The sequence below is a fragment of the Pteropus medius genome, unplaced genomic scaffold (assembly GCF_902729225.1).
Source record: "Pteropus medius unplaced genomic scaffold, Ma_sr-lr_union100, whole genome shotgun sequence".
NCBI classification, from domain to species: Eukaryota; Metazoa; Chordata; class Mammalia; order Chiroptera; family Pteropodidae; genus Pteropus; species Pteropus medius.
In genome coordinates this window covers 12,783,739-12,804,272 of record NW_024351729.1, presented here as the reverse complement: position 1 = coordinate 12,804,272, position 20,534 = coordinate 12,783,739, and the positions used below count along the sequence as shown (strand labels likewise).

The following is a 20,534-nucleotide window of genomic DNA, read 5'->3' as shown; positions in this document are numbered from 1 at the left end:
TATGCTGGTGACTTGCTGGCAACCTCTGGCAAGTCCATACATCTTGACTGCCTTTTCCAACCTAGGAGAGGGTGACATATATTCATTACCTGTGATTTGTGGAATATTAACAAAGCTATTTCTTTTATGACAACCTTTTTGTAAACAAGACTCTATAATGAATGCTCTGGATTATATGGTGATTTAAACATTTGCCTTAGTAACAAAAAGTACTTAAAAAATCATGAGACAGTATATCTACTCACCATTTAGACATAGTAGAGGAAAAAAATACTCTTTTTGCCTGTTTTGCAATGGAAACCTCTGGCTTTGGGGTCTTGAGAGCAAAAGAGAAAAGTCTGAATCCTTGTTTTCCCACCAACTAAGAAATGCATATGTTTTCAATCTATTCTATATGAAACTATAGACATGTATCCTAAATACTACTACAACTAATAAGAAATAAGGTTTGTTGAGAAATATTTGTGTACTACACATTGTACTAAACATTATGTAAGTCATGTCATTTAATGCTCATCATTAATGACAGTATTAATATATAGAAAGCATTAGAGAGCATCCTGGTTAAGAGTATGATCTGTGGAGCAAGAATGCATGTTTCAATCATGGCTCCTAATGCTATGTAAACTCAGGCAAACTGTTCAACTTCTTTAAACCTTGGTTTTTAAATCTACAAAGTGGGGATAAGAATACCCTTATTGGAGGAGTATAAAGATTATATAAAATGGTGCATTTTAAAGCTGTGATTTATAAATGCCAAGTGCTAATAAGTGAGTACAGAATTATTATTCTATACATCATAAACTCTACCGTGTATCTATTATAGTGATATATTTGGTAAAAAGTGGACCCTATTTGTCCTTGATTTCTGGGGCAAGAAAAAAGTCTCTCTGCCCTTGAAAAATGCTACTGTTAAGAGAACCTCCTTTGACTTGGCCCCATGTCAAGTTTGCTGGTTAATTTTAATATGTCGAATTGTCTGGGGCATGTGGTACCCAAATACTTGGTCACACATTATTCTGGGTGTTTCTGTGAGATTTTTTGGAGAATGAGCTTAATAATTAGACCAGTAGACAGAGTAAAGAACATTGCCCTAATGTGGGTAGACCTCATCCAATCAGTTGAAGGTCTGATAGAGTAAAATGCCTAACCCTCCTTTGAGAAGAAGAGAATTCTTCTTGCCTAACTTCCATCGAACAGAGACATCAGCTTTTTTTTCCTGCCCTCAGGCTAAAATGAAATATCAGCATTTCTTGGGTTTTGAGACTTCTGGCCTTAAGACTGGAACTATATCATTGGCTCTCCTGAGACTCCAGCTTGCCGAATCTCCCTGCATTGGTTCTATTTCTCTGGAGAACCCTGATACAGGCAAGAATTTGCTCCAAGCATTCCTCAAGGGACTGGTATAAAACAAAGGCAACTCTTTAGTAGTGCTAACATGTCCCTAGGAATGAGGCTCAAACCAGGAATCTGATAAGATGACCAGGGTACAGAAGCACGATGAGCAAAGGTAGCCAGCACTGTCCCCATGCACTGACTCCCTCCCCCAGTAATCCATTGGTTTGGTAATATGGTAGCTGTCAGGCAGTCAGAGACTTGCTGAGAGAAACAGCAGAAGGACGACAATGTAAATTTGGGACCAGGGACATACTGGGACATCTTTTCTGCTAGCTCTAATCTCACTACTCTCAACTTCTCAGTCCATCTGCCACAGTGGTGGTAATCATAGCTGTGATCATGTAATTTGCCCACTCAGAAACATTTCAGTTGAACACAATTAACTACGGAATAAAAGGTCTGTGTCCCTGGAACCTTCTCCACCTTCTCCCCTTTTTCCATCTATCAGTTATAAGCACAGGTGGAAAAGGCTCTAGAAGATGGCCCAGCTACCAGTGGAAGAGACCCAGGTCCTCAATCATTGCATGGAGTGCAGACCCCTTCCTCCTGCTGCCAAACCTCGCTGGGCTGTAATATGAGTAAGAAATATATTTTCACTGCCCTTATCCACTGACATTTTGGGTCTATCTACTAATATTATGGAAAATAATTCCTGGATAACATTTATCATATGCTGTCTATGCAATGAGCTACCTATTGATCTATTATCTATTTATCTATGTTTATTAGTCTTACTGGACTATAGGTAATTTCCTTCTTGTCTTCCTCTTTCTGCTCTCCCTCCTCTTCTTCAGCATCTTCTCTGCCTATGGCAAGTTTTATTACAATCATTAACTTAATCTTTATTTCACTCACATGAATAATCTATGTGTTTTTAAAGTAGCGATAGAAACAGAAGGTAAATACTTTTGTTGACTATCCTTGGTACATTTTTAAACAACATATTCAGATGCTATAACGGATAAATATATTTTTCTCTGGGTCCAAATACCTTTGTTAAACCCTATACCTGTCAAAAAATCTAGAATTGTTATCTTTTATAAATAATATTTTTGAATTTCATTGAACACAAATAAGTCTTGATGGTCATTTATTCTATACATATTCTTGTGAATGTTTACAATGCAACCTCTAGTTACTACTCTATTGATGACCAAATGACCCTTATTTTTTATCAACATCTTTTATTGTTGTTACTTGATTTACAGATTCCATCCTACCAGGGCCAGATCATAAAAAAAAAAAAAAATGTGTGTGTGTGGGGGGAGATTGTGACTTCAGACAAGGGTTCAGCAAGCTATGGCCTTGGTCCAAAGTGGCCCACCATCTATGTTTCATTAAATGCCCATTCATGTATGTCCTGTCTGTGGCTGCTTTTGCACAAGACTAGCAGAGTTAAGGAGTGGCAACAGAGATCCTATGGCCCGCAAAGTCTAAAATATTTACTGTTTGGCCCTTCGAAGGCAATGTTTGCGGACCCCTGCTTTAGACTTTTCTTGAGGACAGCATTGTATTCATCTTTGCATCCCTGATAGTGTGTTCTGCACAATGAAGGTATCAATAAACAGTCAAATTGAAAAGTATAATTCAATTTCTGATCACCACTGCACGGTTTGTGCCTTACATGCTATGGAGGGGTGAAGACAGGCTGGTTTCCAGGAGGAGACGTGTTAGGAATAATTATACTATTATGCGTCACCTCAAAGGATCCCAGGGAACATGGATATAGTGGGACAGGACATAGAACCAAAACATTTGATTTGGGGTTGGGATGAAAGGTTTAAAGGAGATAGCAGGTGATCGTGGGCAGACTTGGGAGCAATGGGTGACTGAGGCGGAGGCTGGGGTGCACTTGAGCTGACAGGGCGGGTAAGCAGGAGTAGGGCACAAAAGGGGAGATGAGAGCTATGAAAGGAGGGGTAATAACAAACCAGAGGCAAACTGCGCTTAAGCTATTACTTGGCCTGAAGTGAGATCTTCCAGCAAGATTCTTCAGGAAATACAGTGTTGGTAGACTTCGTTACCATTCAAATGCTTAATAGGATTTCATAGCAAACCCCTGAGACACATCCTCCATCCTTATTATCATCTTGGAGTACCACACTTATTTCACTGTGGGCATTGCTAGCAATTCTACAACACAAATGTGAATTTCATGGTGTTACAATTTCTACAAATGTTAGTTCTTAAAATGTCTTTTCTGTGTAACAGCTTGTCAGGAATATGTATGTATAAAAAAAAAAACGTGGAACTGTGGGTGGTATGTACTGTTATTACAAAAATAGATGGAACACAGCATATCAACATTGGATTTTTAAATATACAAAGGAAAGGAAAAAAGGGAAGAAAAAAAGTTAATGTTTTGGCTGTAACGGTTCCTCTTCTCACTAGACATTACATTTTGTCAAGTCGATTTTGTTTTTCTAAATGAGTTCCTTAAAAAATTTGGTGGTGGTAAGTCAATACTTACTCAGGTTTCATGAGTCTTAGTGGCCTACTGCCAACTCACGTGTATTTGAGACTCAGGAACTCTTAATGGTTCTCGAAATTTTAAATGTTATTAATATTACAAAGAGGTGATGATCATAATATTCTCTGACAGCATGTTTATAAATTCTGTTATTTATATATATTTATATCTAAGTCAATAAGCTTATATAAAAAGTAAGAGAATTATATCTATTGGACTCTTTCTTACAATTAAAATTCATTGAGTCTATGCTTTGACAGGTCTAATTCTGAGTATTTTATCGCATCCACAGAGAAATAATATTTCCTATGCTTTATAAAAAATAAAGTTTATTGAAGTCACTTCTTGAAAGAACTTAATTTTTAACATTAACTTTAGAAAAATTGAGATGCGGAGAGGAAGAGTAGTAGGAACACTGTAGGTAGCTGATCTGTGTGGTTTCTGCACTGGCGTAAAAGTTGTTCTTTCTGGATCTATGTCACTGGAGGAAGAGGACAGACAGAAGCTCCCAGTGGCTGTCCACGGCCACTCGTGTCTAAAAGACTCTAATTGTTCAGTGGAAATACAAAATCTAAACATCCTATTGAAGTTCCAAAATATATTACATTTTGTTTTTAGTATGTGTTTAGAGTGGGCTTATTTAAATTTTTTTTCTAGGTGTAGTTTTACACTTTACGTAGCTCTATAGTTTCCTCATTTTAGCCTTTGTTATCCTTCCTAGAGATATTACCAATTTCCTTGAGTATCTCAATGTCCTCTAAACATACACTGTGTAATCATCACTTCAGCATCAATTGTTTATAGGTAAAGATACTAAAACAAGATAGGAGGTAACATGCCCAGTATTCCTTTGGATGTCACTGATATAGTTAGGAATAAAATTCTGAACTTGAATTGTCACCAGACCACATGTTGACTGAGAATTAAATACCAATCAAATTATGTAAAGATCAGATATTTTAATATAAATGCCAATGTTTTGATTATTATATAGGCATAGTAGAGAGAAGGCTGTTCTAGTCTGTGAAAACTTGCTGTTCCTACTGTAGACTCTCCTGCTATTAGGACTTAAGGTCTCAGAAGGAGATCTAGCTTTGTTAAGAAAAATTTTAATTATTTTTTAAGAAGAAAAGAAGAGGCATACTGAGTATTTCTTTATCTGATACAACGTAAAGTCAGCTTCTAATGGACATTCTTAGTATCAAGTGAAAGGACTTCAACGGTTTCAAGGGATCGATGTAGGACAGGGACCATGCTGTGTGATTCAGGGAATGAACTTGAGTCAGAGAGATAGGAGTTGAATCCGGGTTCTGCATGGATCAAATATGTATGTGGTCTTTGGTTAATAATTTACTCTCTCTGACTTTCTATTTCTTCCTCTGTAAAATGAGAATAATAACATTACACACTTCGAGTGTGCATGTAAATTGCTTAACACAGTATCTAACAGACAGTAAACACTTAATAAATGGTCACAGCTGTTGTACTACTCTTACTAAAATGGAGGAATTCAGAGGAAAAAACAACATCCCATTCTGATGAAACAATTTAATCTACAAGAACCTCAGATTTACAAATCCGTTCTGATGGAGTGATCTCAGAGTTTAGAAATCGTTCCCACATAGTTAAATTTTGCTAACATCTTAGGTATAAATAAGGAATTGATTACATAAACAGTACCTCTATTCAATAGCATACTTATATGACTACTGAATGTGATGCTGTAGAATACTTACTGACATAGTAAGACGTTCATAATGTGTTATTAATTTAAAAAGCAATTTCCTAAACATTATATATAGTATATTTCATTTTCTCTTCACTTTATATACACATATTTGAAGAAAATACTTGAAATTTATACATAAAAATGTTATTGATTAGTAGCTTTGATAGAATTATCAGTAATATTAGACTTTCTTTTTGTTGTTTTCCTCCAAATTTTTTGTAATGACTATGTATTACTTTTACAATACAAAAACTAAAGTTATTTAAGAAGGGAGATGAAGGAAAATAAAATAATTTTCTTGGTGACCTAAAGTATAATTTTTGAAAAACAAAGGAGAAAACCCAAGCTTTTTACATCTAGAGCTTTACTAGAAATGTGATCCAGGTGAAGACGATGATGAGGGAAGGAGCACAGCGAGACCATAACAAGAACATTCCGACTGTCACCTAATGCTCTTGGTTTGTGGTAGGGACCACACTCTGAGAACCAAGCATAAACCTGTGAATCACGTTATGACCATTTTACCATATTAGTCCACACACAGTTTTTTTTAAAGTTTATTAGTTATTTATACTTCTTAATTTCCAATATTAAAAGATTGTTTAAAAAATAACAGTTTGCCATTTTGTTTCTCCAGTCATGGTTTGTTTTATACATAAGCCTTTATGTTTGGAGCATCAAGCATAGAACTGTCACTTAAACTGGAAGCCATGCCAGGAATCCACTTCCCAACCTCTGAGTCAGCTCTCCTACCTATTTCTCAGTGTTCATGACTCTGAGCAACAAAATCTGTACTTAGTTTAATTACCTCTCCTTTGTTTCTATTTTTTAAAAATAAAAACACACTCGTGTTTTTTTTCTTTTACATCATTGCAGTGGATGAAAATGGAAAGACCCTTACCTCTCTGTTTGTCTTGTGGACTGTAAGTCCCAAACGGATGCAATGTACTGTTATCATTCTTCCTGGAGGTGGTTACAGCATTTTGACAGTTCTCAAAGCATGATTTAGAAAATGCCCCATATTCTGCAGGCTCCTAAGGGATAAAAATAAAAATTGCATTTGCTTTTCTAATATGTTCCAACTTGATCACTGGGAGCAAAGGAAAAGAATGATCGATTTATGAATAATCTGTCAAGAGTCTACTGCATATAAATCCTCAATTGTGGAAAATCAAAATGGCCCTATCAGTTAAAACATTTTTGAATATGAAATAAAAAATACTGACAATGTGGTGCTAAGGCTTAAGAGTGCTAAGAGCCAACACAAAGAAGGATTAACTTTATTATTTTTTTCCCCCACTTACAACTGGCTTCTTTCAAATTTTCTTCCATCTGGGAGTACAGCTTGTGGCAGTGTCGACACAAGAATACAGTTCATGCCAAGGGGGTTTCTGTGCCAACCAGCTGGTTCCTCTCTCTCTCCCTTGGTGACTAAGTGCATATGCTCTAGGACAAGTCAGAACCCAAGCAGGCTTGCCACGGAAATGCCATGAGGGTGTCCCACTACAGACACTGGGTCTTTTTGGCCAGGAGCTAAAACAAACTGCTGTGACCATGACAGACAGTGGTTCTCCTGAGATATCTTTCTCATTTTTTTCTTTGTTTTCCATTCCTATTTGGATTTTGACAGTCTGTAAACAAATTCACAGTTTCCTTAAAACTGCTGTATCCAGGATAACACGCCCACAAGCCATGTTTCACAGGCGTGGGTGAGATAATAGGAGGGGGCGGATTGGAGAGAGCTATTTGTTCAAGAGGATTGGGGTGCAGAGAACCCGGTTTTGCTCTTGCTCATATTATGTGTCTTCCTAAAAGCTTTCAAGGAAGACATGTGGAGGCTATCTCATGGCTGTGCCCTTGACCAGTTGCGAGAGGAACATATCACTAACAGAAACAGAGATCTGATCCCCAAAGCTCTTTCCTTCTGAGAAAAGCATCTGGCCCAATCATTTGATTTATACTTTCCTCTTTAGTTACACAACTCAGTATCCTTCTAGTTAAACAAAATATTTAAAATATTCAATTTATGCATTCTTAACAATTAAAATGTTTTCAGCTGCTGAAGGTCCTTTAGCTTTTTGTCAAGGCTTATAATGCTTTTTTCACATCCGATGTTTTCATACCCTTCGCTTCTGTACTGCTAGTCAAACCAATGCTGGTACTCAGGCAAATGACTTATAAATTAAAGCTGGAATCCTGGCAGCAGGAGAGGTAGGACTTACCTGGCTCAGCCTTGTGCTCTGATTTAACAACAAGAACAACAAAAATTTTTTTCTGCTTTCCCAGCTCTTTGATAAATGACACAATCGATATCCCAACATCTGATCGGTAACCAGCCTAATTAAAGTATTCGGCCTGTAAAATAGAGCTGTCGTGGAGCCCTCCATTAGTGTCCTGGCCAATAAAAAATATAATGGATTTTAAAACATATTCTGCTTCTACCAAGATGGGCCTTCAGCAGTGAGAGAAATGTTTTGGGAAAGAGGGAAAAAAAAACAGGTCATAACCCATTTTTTAATACCGAGTCTCCAGGCTCAAATAGAATTACAATTGAACCTCAAGCTCATCCTTTGAAAAACATGTTTCTGTTTAAAATGATTTTGATTCAATCAAGGGCTCATTATGTATTCTTCAGGAGGTCCTCATCAAAACTGTTTACGTATCTTGTACAGCTGGGTAATGTGGGAAAACACCCCAACAACTATATATTTTGACTTTTCTTAAGTAGCTTCTTCAATTTTTTTATATCAATATAAGGATCAAGTAACCATTTTGGTATTCTTGCCAAGTCTAACTAATTGATTTGCCTGAACATATGAACACTGCTGAGACCTTTTTCTAGGTTACGGATGCTTTTTTATTGTACCTAAGGGTGACTGCTGTTGCACAGGAGAATATACTGAAAACATGAGCACATAACATAAGCTTTGACTTATTAAAACACAGATTTGGGAGATCAAATAGTTGCAGGTTTTTTTTTTTTTTTCCAATTTAATAAACATTAGTGTACATTAGGCTGGTGTCTTTATAAGAAAAAAATGCTCTTTAATTTATATGGGTAGCACAGAGATTCTCAATAGCTGAAGTCAAATGCCTGCTTATCCCCCAAGGAAAGCATGTAAATATTAAAAAACAACAACAACAACAACAAACAACTAAGAATGGATCTTGTTTAAATGTTCTCATAAAAATTGCTTTTTGTTCCATTTCTTATTCCCAATTGATTCCCTAGTGAACTATATTAACAAGATATTTCTGAGGATGGGCAACACACTGAAAGTTTAGTACTTTCTTTTGATGGTATAACTGCCAACCCACCCCAGAGTGTGAGAATTAAAATTAAAAAAACCCTGTAATAAAGGAGAATGAAAATGATAAAATGTCTCGACTAGATGAGCCACAACACAGAACACTTATCCACTAAGCATTCATATGTTTTAGAGAAAGACATGAAATTAGGGAAGATGAGAGGTGGGGGGATAACTAGCTCTTAACAACCGTATTCAATTTTTTCTTCTGGCTCACTGCACAGATATGGTATTCTACAGCAGTGTCCTTTAGACTTTTCTATTAGTTGAGGTATCTTTGTCCCAATATATCTTAAGTGAGATCAAATACCCAGATGCACAGATAAGCCATCCTTCACACCCATCTCCAACAACTGGGTTCCATAAAGTCCTAGGACTCTAGAGTAAGAACCAAATGAAACCAGAAGGGAGCCAATTCTCTCATAGATGGAAGCAATAAATAAGGGTTTTATAACTATGTACATAAGTAAAATCCATTAAATATTCATGGAAGCCTCTCTGTCACTTAAGCAGACACAAATGTTGAAATCGAGTTGGCTCATTATATATAGTCTCCAGTAATTGGCCAATTTACATTTATTTAACATTTACAAGGTTATATAAAGACGAATGAAAAGGTACCGTTACTCCTTTCCAATAGCTGATAATATAGCAAAGTATGTTACAGTTTATGTTTACTACTTCAGCTTACTCTCTCAGGTGAAGTAGGTCTCAGATGCAACTTTTATTCATTCAACAATATTTGTTGTCTATGATATGCTGGGAAATGAGGATACATTGAGAGATGAAACAGAGAACAGTACCTGTCATCTACAAGTACCAAGCACTCAACTATGTCTACCTTTGCATAGCCAGAAAATGGCCAACCTGGGATTTTAACTCAAGCAATCCAAAACTCTGGGGCCCCAGCATTTAACTACTATGAACCCCAACTATCTTCTACTCTTGATAATTTGAAAATTCTTATATATTTTTTATTTTTAAGTTGAACTTATTATTAAAACCAATATTTTATATTAGTGTGTTTTTAAAAGTATTCTATTTTAATTTTGCATGTTATTGTATTACACGAACATTATCTGTCCTTAGAGAATATATGTGAGATTTGTTCGTGTTTTTCTTAACCCTTAACTACCATCAAATTTTTTCTTCTTGTCTTTTCTTAAAAGGACTTTAATGGGCATTTAATAATTATTCTTCATATAGAAGAGAAAATAATGTTAATATAATTTTATAATGTGCTATGTAATTGTATAATTATATAATATAAATATAATAATATAATTGTCAGTGAAATGTTTAGAGATATGAGCATTCAATAATATTTTATGCTTATACTTCATGTATAAGTAAAAATATTCTTTATATAAAAATCTGTAAAGAAATCATGATAAAAATTTCAAGAATATTTAATTAAAAAACATTTATTATTTAATAACATGAAGCAAGCAGCTTGCTTAATAGATCAAATTTTAAGATAGTTAAGTCCCAGTTCTAGACTATTCATGTGCACATTATGGGGAGAATATAGACAGCTGTCTGCATTATAATGATCTTTATATTGAGCACTGTACATATCTGATTAAGAAATATCTAAGGTATAGACACTGCTAACATGTCAATCAAAAAGTATACAAAGATATTACAGACTTAATAATTTATCATGTGAATAAAACCTTATTCATAAAGTCCAGTGCTCTAGAAATTTCTGGGGAAAAAACTAGACAATATGGATCTGTTGTTACATTTGATAAATTACTTATTTTATATGCATATTTTTACACCTTCTAGTTATGCCTAAAATATACAACCACCTGCTCACCACATAAATCCATCAGAACCCTTCTGGGGCATATTTTTCCAATTTCAGAATTCATATGAGTCTACCATACTAGTGATGAAAATCTGCATATTCATGTGGCCACTTCGGCAATTTTCTGAGGGAAATAAAGATTTGCATCACCTCCATTGGTCTCTCTGGCCTCCTCAGAATCACCAGCTGGATCATCCCTCGTATGTTTCCTTCCATGGACATCGATCGCCTAAGTGTTTCCATAGCTTCGTGGTTGGACTTTCCCAAAAGAGATTCCCCATTAACTGCAATCAGCTGGTCATTCATCCGCAGACGGCCATCCTAAGGCAGAGGAAAGAAAAATAGCATTAAACAAAAAGAGTGGCGATGACATGTGGCTGTTTCAGGGGAAAGTTTCAAGTTTAAATATGAAAAACAAAACAAAACAAAACAAAAAACCTCAGCTATTAGGAATGATTTATTTTCTATGGCAGAAAAAGGTTCTGGAGCTTAACAAATAGTCACAAATATAAATAATAATGAATAACGTGAAAGTGTTTTTTAGAAATCTTAAGTCCTGAGATAGAATAATTTTGACATTTGTATAACGTCTCTTACCTAAATCTTTGGCAAGTATACTAACCCGGTCTGATTCTGCCATTTGCTCTGGCAGAGACCAGGAAAGGGGATTTGGATATAAAAGGAAGTAGTCATATGGCTTGAAACAAGGGTTTTCATTTTCAGGCAGAGAGAGACATCATGCTTAAATAGTGTGTTCTTGACAGTGGTAATGTGTCTCCTGATAACATTGCTACCTCTGCTGAGTAGTGTTGAATAAAAAAATTCTCATGTAATTTTCTCTAACATAACCAAAAAGTTTCCAGTCTGCTAGTTTGCAAAAGAACACAGAGGTATGCAGTGAAGGACCAATTTTCTATGATAGCTTCTGGTAGAAAAGCTTGAGAAAGAGAATTTGAGTCAAGCTTTTTGCAAGGATGTTATGACTGATGAGGACTTTTACTCAGAACCTCTAGGAAAGAACAGAACTTCAGGGTATGGATAGGCAGTCCAGACTCTAGTCTAACTCAATTCTAGGCATGTCACCTTCAGCCAGAAGTCTTTCACAAGCTGGAGTCTTGCAGTAGCTAACGAATTGGGATGCCAGTTCTGCCAACAAAAAAATTTAAAGCGACTGTGGTGCATGTGCCCAACAGGTAGCCTGGAAAGAAAAATGCTTAAAATATTGACAGTAAGATAAGGGACATTATGTCTTAAACCTGTTTTACACTAAGGTACAAAGTTCTTGCTATGAGGCACAGATGTAACTTTAGGAATGTTATGCTGCTGCTGCTAAGAAATTTAATGGAAATAACAGTAGGTGTGTATAAAAATTTACCTTCCATCAATTATCTCAAGTGATTCTCATAGAACTCAAGAAGTTAGATTAATGTTTCTATTCACATTTTTATAGATAAGGTAATGGAGGCAGGCAGGGAAATAATGTAACTTGGCCTAGGTCACAGACACAAGTCAGAGACAAACCGACTCAAGTTCAGGTTTTCTGAACCCTGTCTCTTTAGTCTCTACAAAAACTTCCTTGTTACTCCTCTCTAGACAACAGTTGTGCAACACTAAAGTAGGGGGAAAATATGAAAGAGTATTTGTGGTTAAAAGTATCTAGGATCCATGTTCAATTTAACAGAATGAAATGCAAAAGAAAAATGATCCTTAAGAAAGTAGAAAACCAGACATACAGTGGACAATAGGACCAACCATACAGCTTTGAGAGAGAAATCCTGTGGACAAGTTGATAAGCTTTGACTAATGCAGTGGCAGAAGGTTGGAGGAAGTTCTTCTGCTGACAGCAGGGAAAAAAGCGGGTGGTGAGAGCTGCTATGGGGAGCAAATGCCCACGTGGAGATTCACTGCTGGAGGGTGTCTTGGCTACCTAGAATTCCGGAGGCCACCCAAAGGAGCATAAGCCCACTCGATGGAGAAACTGAGATGGCAAGGCAATGAGCTCAACAGAGAAAAGTGGAAAATCAGAGCTGTAAAATGTCTGAGTGCACTGCCTCAGCAGAGCATAATGTTCCCTTCCTTCTTGTTTTCCCACTCCACTTAACCTTTACCCTAACTTAGAACAAATCTGGAAAGGAGATTTATAGGAAAGGTCAAACAAGAAAGAAACCTCTTATAATATTATTGACTATATTTCCTATGCTATACTTTATAATACTGTACTAACTAATATATGATGCCAGGTGGGTTCGAGACTTATCAGGGGGATCGCCTATAAATTACATAATGTCTAACCATGCTATACACCTAAAACTAATATGAAATAATATTAAATGTCAATTGTCATTGAAAAAATGACATAAAAAAAATCTCTTCATTTCTCTTATCTAATTTTGAATGAGGTACATAGGAATAAGAGTAAAGTTACTGGAAGTGGGGCTAAAAACAACCTTAGTGATTTAGTCCCATGAGGTGAGACAAGACTCAAGAAATTATTCTATTTTCGCATTTAATGAAAGGAGGGCGATTGGGCTGAATCTTGAGAAGATGGTTAGGAGGGTCACTAAAAACCTTTTTAGGATGACTGGAGACAGATGTGTGGTTTTTAAATAGCTGGAGGAAGCAAAAGGGTTGGATCAAGATCCTAGCTCTGTAACAGGAAATGAGGTCGAGTGTTGGATTTGTAGAGGCTTAGTTTCGGCAGGACACCTCATCCTCTACAACAGGAAGAAGAAAGATAAAAATGGAAACTTTATGAATATTTCTAGAATGGAGGGAATGAAATCTGAGCGAGATCCCACCTAGTGAACCTTCTCTGTGAAGTATAGGACAAGGTCCGCGTGAAGATAAACCAAGAGAAAAGCAGATGTAAAAAGAACATTTTTACATCATAAACAGGTATTAAGGACAAACTTTTATTTTCAGCTACCTTCCAAGTCTCAAGCATGCAGAACTACACTGAAGTAGAACATGTTTGCTTTATCCAAGTACCAAACAAAGAGGCAGGTCAGGTCACCCCAGGGCAGCTGGAATTTTTTTTTTGAAGACATTCACATTCATCATAAGCATCACTGGAGAGCTGTGGGTGCAATAAAAAGACACAGACTCGCATTTTCAGGCTTGGCTAGTCTGTTGCTATTGGTGTGTGCTCTTTTTTTAATAAGATAAATGGTGGGTAATTTCCTTAATGGCGATGCCAGTAAGCACCATGTTGTCCTAACATTTAGAATATAATCACAGAATTTAGAGCTGGAAAAGTCCTTAGTGATCATCTTGTCCAACCTCTTCTGTGTACAGATAAATAATGTGATGTCCAAAGAGGGTGAGAAACAATTTATTGAACGCCTCTTAAGAGAAGCCACTTCCGCATAGATTAGGATACGGTCAGCTAGTTAAGGTCAAAGCTGGATCAAAATAGCCCAAGTCCTGACTTCTCAGCACTCCCTAGGCACTAACCGTTCTGTCTTCTAAAAAGATGACAACGCCTAATCCCTAAGGGAGTAATGCTTCATGAAAAAAAGGTTTTTGAAACTAGAGAGGACAGTATGTTACCAGAGATTTCCTGGAAGAGAACCTTATATAAAAGCTGGTCAGAGGACAAAAGATGTGAAGACAGGAGAGGGTGTTGGGGGATGGAGAGCAAGGAAGCGAACTAGAAGAGGGAGGAAAACCTGTCTACTTATCTAGCTATCTATACATGCATATCTAGGTTTGGTCTTGATCTAAAATGCAGTTGATTCATATAAGAACTCACCCACTACCCCTCACAATTGTGTATGTCCATTCTGCTTTGGAACATTTTTAACAAGTAGATTTTTACAGTTTTATTTTTTTCTATTAATATTATGTTTAAGTAAATACTTAGGCATGAGAATGCTAACTCTCAATTGATTTTATATAAGGCAATTCGACCATCCAGGGATATTGCTCAGTAATTTTAGGGTATTTATTTCATTATAATCTGGACCATGCTTACATTGTTAAAGAAAAAAAAAAATCCCTTTCTGTTGTGGACTGAGTGTTTGCATGCTGAGATCGTAATGTCCAAAGTGAGGTTATTAGGAGAATGGAGCCCTCAGGAATGTGATTAACGCCCTCATGAACGGCCTGGGAGAGAGCTCCCATGCCCCACCTGACAGGTGAGGTTCCATCAAGATGTCCACCTTATCCGTCCATCAGCCTGAAGCGGGGGCTCTTACCAGATATCAAATCTGCTGGTGCCTTATCTTAGACTTCCGACTCCAGAATCGTGAGAAATAAATTTCTGTGGTTTTTAAGCCGCCCAGTCTATGGTAATTTGTCATGGCAAAGCAGACTAAGGTACCTTCCTTCCTACTTTACTCGTTTCAGACTCCAGATCAAAATGACAGCAACTACACACCTCATCTCTGACAAACTCATAACCAATTCTATCCATTTTCAGTGTAGGAGGGAGCAGAGGAAGTTCCCAAAGTGGAAGGGAAAAAGAGGAAAGAGAATAGAGTAAAGATAAGAAGTAACTTCCTCAGGGAACTTTTGGACAAATAAAAACTGCTATGAGATTTAGAATTTCTTCATGTTCTGGGATGCTTCAAATTGTCTCATCAGGCCTAACCTGGTTCTAATGCAGGAAAAAGGTGGACTGGAAAACATAATGTTTGAGTATTATATCTTCCTTTTACTGAATATCTAATAAAGGCCAGTCCTTGTGCAAATATTTTGCATATGTTCTCTCATTCATTTCTTACAAAAACTCTGGGATGGATATATATCCTTCTGCTATTTAAGAGGTATAAAAATGGAGGCTCAGAGAAATTAAGTCAAAGAATACTAGCATGACCAGGTCTTCATGTGTCTGAGTCAGACATATACCCATCACGCTATGTTTCTTCTAAAATCAGAGTTCTAGAGATGATTAAAGGTACAATTATTAATAACAATTATTATTAATGAGTTTCTATTTTGTGTAGTCATTGTGCTAAACCTTTTATGTGCACTAGACAATTTAATTCCGACAACAATCCTATACATTGGGGACTATAGCCCCATTTTATAAAAAAGAAACCAAGTATCATGTGAGTTAAGTGCATTATTACAAGTCACATGTCTAAAAGCAGATTTGAACTAGGTCTGGGTCACTCTGAAGTCCATGTTTCAACCACTTTGTGACTGATCCTTGTCCTTTATGGGTTCTTAGACTCTTCTGAGAATCTAATAAATGCTGCAGATTCTCCTTCTTAAAAGTAAATATTTACACAAGCGTTTCTCCACAGCTGCACATTTGGACCAGATAACTCTTTGTAGTGGGGGGTAGTTAGGAGGATGTTTCAAGTGCCCACTGAAGCATATCCATGATTTCCAGGGGGTCCAGTGCCCTTGTAGTTCAGCCCCATTCAATGGTGCCTGGGTACGACTTCTGCCATGATTACTGGTGACATTGCATAGCTTAATCCATGTTTTTGGGCCAATTACTTATGAGGCCCTTTTACTTCTAAAATTCTCATGAATACAGAGGGGAGAGAAAAAAAAAGGCCATGGTAGAGAACGAGCCTCTGCAAAACAGGAGACAAGCATGAGAGAGTGGGCTGGCTTTCCCAGGGGTAGCTGGCTAGGGCCCAAAGCCAGTCCGCATTAGGCCATGGTGTTGAGAGGATTAATCATGACCAGATGTCAGCTCCTGCCTCTGCATGTTTCTATAGGGGCCCTCGTTGAAGTCTTCTGGGGTATTATCAACACCAAGGGCCCAAACCCGAAGCCTGGCTTCATTTTGCAAAGCAGGATTTCCCTGCAGTGAGGTAGGACTCTAGGTAAATGGCTCCTGATAGAGGTAGAGGACTGTCCTGAATAAAACTGTCTCAAGGCCTTAAAATCACTCCATATCAACATCTGCCTACAGTATTTTTTTGGGGAAAAAAAAAATTCGACCTAGGAAAAAAGCTTGCATTCCAGATTGAAATCATTGAACTTCACTTAAAAAGAGTAGCAATGAAAGGAACAGAGTAAATAGAGATTTTAAAGTACAGATTTTAAAACAGATGGCGAATAAAGAAGGTTGGTAAGAGCAGACACATGTAAATTCTTGTCTTGAAGAGTACCTACCTATGTCAGTGTTTTACAACGTCTGCCCTAACACAATTCCTACCAATATGAATGGTGGCATTCTTCCCCAATCAGAGCTCTGTTTTCTAGAGACAGAAAATTGCATTCTGGTGCACACACCATGGTGACTTGCCCCACACTCTTCCTTCTGTCCAAAATGTCCTTTTTATTCCTGCTCACCTGATGAATATCTATTCATCCTTCCCTATAAGGCCCAGCAACTGCCTTTCATTCATAGTTTTCTGCATAGGCAGAATTAATTGCTTCATCATCTCGATACCCATGATACTTTTATTTTTGTCTACCATAACCCTTATCATATTAGAGCTTTTATATATTAATTTATTATGCTTCCACCTCCCTAGATTATGGAATGAGTCCTCTTATGTTTCCTGCCTCCATTCTATTATACATTACATAACTCACTGCAGATGTTCAAAAAATGCTTGCTAAGTTGAGTCACTTGAGAAATATTTCATTCAGGTGCTTTGGGCCTGGTGTAAGTTTCAAGTACAACAGACAAATCGTTTAATTTACAAACTGCAGGTATTCAAGATTCGTGAATCCAGGCTGGCGTGGATACAACCAGCACATGTTCTGAGAACCTTTCTAGTTCTAAATGTGAAGCCTGATTACTTTCTGTGAACTGGCCCAATATTCTGTTGTTCAGTTACTGTAAAATTTTAAATTTATTTATTGAATGTAGCCTCACTTCATTTCTATGCAGCAAACCAGTGAAGTTCTAGCAACATACCATTTACTCAGCACCTGTGGCATATAAGACTTATTTTTTTAAAGATAACTGGAGTATTTTTATAGTATCATAATATACATAATCAAACCACTCTGACATGTTTTCAAAATGTATTATAATTCTTTCCATTTTAAACACCTTCTGGAAGCATAATGGGCATAGATAAATATTTGTAACTTATAGCTTTTATTATAGTCATTAGTGACTCTTATAATTTCCCCAGCAATAAGTTTCAGAAGCACAGACAGATTCATCACAAATATTCACTGGCCTATTATGCAGTAATAGCATTCTGTACTTGTTTTATAATTTTTCTGTCTTCTGTCATTTCAGTTTCCTCTCCATCCCTTCCTATCTCCTTCCTGATTTTCTGTTTGAAGTTTACTTTGGCTTAGAAAACTGGATAATGAAAAGCTTACTAAAGCATATGTGTTGTACACGAATCAAGAAGATTCTGCATGAATGCCAAACTGCATTAGAATTTCAGAGGTCTCTTCAACTTATTTACTGAAAGATGAAAAAATAAACTATGCTCTTGTTTGTGCTATGATTGTTAAAAGTCTGGTCACTAGAAAAATGGGTCCAACGCAAGATGTCTAGGACAAAACTCTGAGCACATTATAAATATGCCTATAAATACTTATTATGAAGGTGAATATAACTTTCAGGCTAAAGGCATTATTTTCAGAGTCAAAGTATCATCATCATGGGATATCAACTTTTGTAGATTATAATTTCCTTTTCGATTAGGTCTACCAGCTCAAGCCTTTTCAGACAATCATGGAGTCCGAAATATACATCAAATTGAGGTAGAATTCCAAAATGTTATCCAACATGGTATAAATTTACTTCTTATTTGCATATCCATGTATGAAATAAAAAAATGTGAAAGTGATAAATATGGGTAAGAAAAGTAATGATTGATGCTAGTGATGTGGGATTTTATAAGCAAGGTTATATTATATCTTTATAAAATAGTTATTATTGCAGAAAATTCATATAGTCAGGCTTCTCATTTATGAGAATGTTATATACTAACAATCTATTAGTATATACTAACAGATTGTATAGTATATAATCTGTTAGCATATAACATAATGCAATCTGTTAGTATATAACATAATGTATATAGTATATAACATTATATGTTAGTATATATATTAAATGTTACATACTAACATTTTTGGTTTTTCGTAAAGAAGATTGGTTAAAAATAATTGGTATAACATAAATGATCAGACTGTATGGTCTTTTTGTCAAAGATAAAAAAAACTGAAAAACATGACTCCTGGTAATGATCTTTACGGTTTTCTACCGGTAAAAAACATTACCAAATTTAAAGAAAATGAATAGTTGAAGAAATCATTTAACATTAGTGTTCCTTAAAATGCTGTCCCTTTTATCTTCCTTTGAATTCATTAATTCTAGATCTGTCACATGATTTATAGATACCAGCAGTGATGGTGGTGGAAATTAGTCACACTGGGAACTCCTTCTGGACTCCTATTAAGAGCTTAGATGCTATTAAATGTTCCCATTACAAAGAGACCTGAAGATTCAGAATCAAACACCATGGTCCCAGAAATTCTAGAACTGTGTAGTCTCTCCCCAAATTCATATTTTAGTCATTTTAAAAATAGGATATTGCTTATATTATATAAAACTTTTTCTTTTACCAATTACTAAATAGTGTAGATTATGAAATTCTGCATCTCTCAGAGGGAAGTATTCCAAATTTACTAAGCACACAGGAATCGAATCACTTAAATTATGCCTATTTCATATTCTGAGTGCATGCATTTGCAATTAGCAATGTCAGGCATTTTTCTTTCATTTAATTTCATCATCATCAAGTAGTATTTATTAAGCACAAACCCGGCTAATTAATTTTCTAGAAAATAACAGGTATTCTTAAATTCATTCTCTCTATTTAAGAGCTCTTAAATAATCTACCTGATACATGACATTTTTCCCCTTAGCAAAAATTGTCTGAATTTTACTTTTTACCTAATTATTTCAAGGTTTCCACAGGACACATTCTAGTCCCAAAGTCAGTATATTTAAAAAAAAAAAAAATCATTCAGAATTGGTAAAACAGACTCCCTGAGGTTTCTGTTCTTACTACAGCATGTTAGTATTCTACTTTAGTTTTTAAAACTACCACTATTCTAGTTATACATTTTTTTTTTCTAAAAATGATTCAATTTTAAGGTTAAAAAAATAGAATTTCAAGACTGTGTGTGATTCTCCAGAGAAAAGGAAAAGCTAATGTTTATGTGGATTTTGGGAAAAGAGATAATTTTTTTCGAAGTATTTTTTTTCTATCTGCAAGAAAGACATTTTTTTTTTCATTTAACAGTGACAGTACTACATTCATTTTAAATTCCCACCACAGAAGTGAAATTTTAGAAAAGCCTTCTCGTGAACATCCTAATTTCATTCCAGCCATAGTCCTTGGGTCATAAGAAATTAACATATACTTGTATCTAGCATATTTTGGTTCTGTAAGCAGCTACATCGTACTCCAGGGGCAAATGCCCAGGAAGAAAGACAAACTAAAATGAAACTACAGACATATAGTAATGCATGTTATTGTTTAAGCACATTAGTATCGATTCTCTAGTTGTATTTGGCTGTTATAGTCACTGGTCACTTTGTACATGGCAAAGTTCAAGGGATGCTTCAGAGAGGTCCACGGAGAACTCTGTATGTGAAAGTGGTCTGAGATGGAAAATGTGTCCTGACACTAGCAGGAAGTTTCTGGGCTTTGCTTCTTGATAAGGCAGACTGGAATTTAAATATTTAAGCATTTGGGATAATTCTGAATGGAGTTTGCCCTTAGAGGAGTGAGGGATTCACTTCCGAGATGGAATCCTAGGATAGCTGAATGCTCTTATTTTCAAAAAGAGATTTACATCTCTATTTGAAATGACTCAAATAAGAGCTGAAATGATAGAAAGCAGTAAGTAGTCTGAAAGGTAAGGAAG

At 36.1% G+C, this 20,534-nt stretch overlaps 1 protein-coding gene across 10 annotated transcripts in view; it reads right to left on the bottom strand.

The window, feature by feature from the left end:
- The window catches only part of PARD3B (par-3 family cell polarity regulator beta), a 901,201-nt gene that overhangs the window by 354,446 nt on the left and 526,221 nt on the right, over nt 1-20,534 (bottom strand). For all 10 annotated transcript variants that reach the window (XR_005649078.1, XM_039844925.1, XM_039844928.1 and 7 more), the window contains 2 exons: nt 10,869-11,039; nt 6,499-6,631 (listed from right to left, as the gene is read on the bottom strand). Coding sequence is in view for 9 of the 10 variants with exons in the window: in XM_039844925.1 (XP_039700859.1) it covers nt 6,499-6,631; nt 10,869-11,039 (304 nt within the window). In the remaining variant the exon portion in view is untranslated. The remainder of the gene's footprint in view (nt 1-6,498; nt 6,632-10,868; nt 11,040-20,534) is intronic.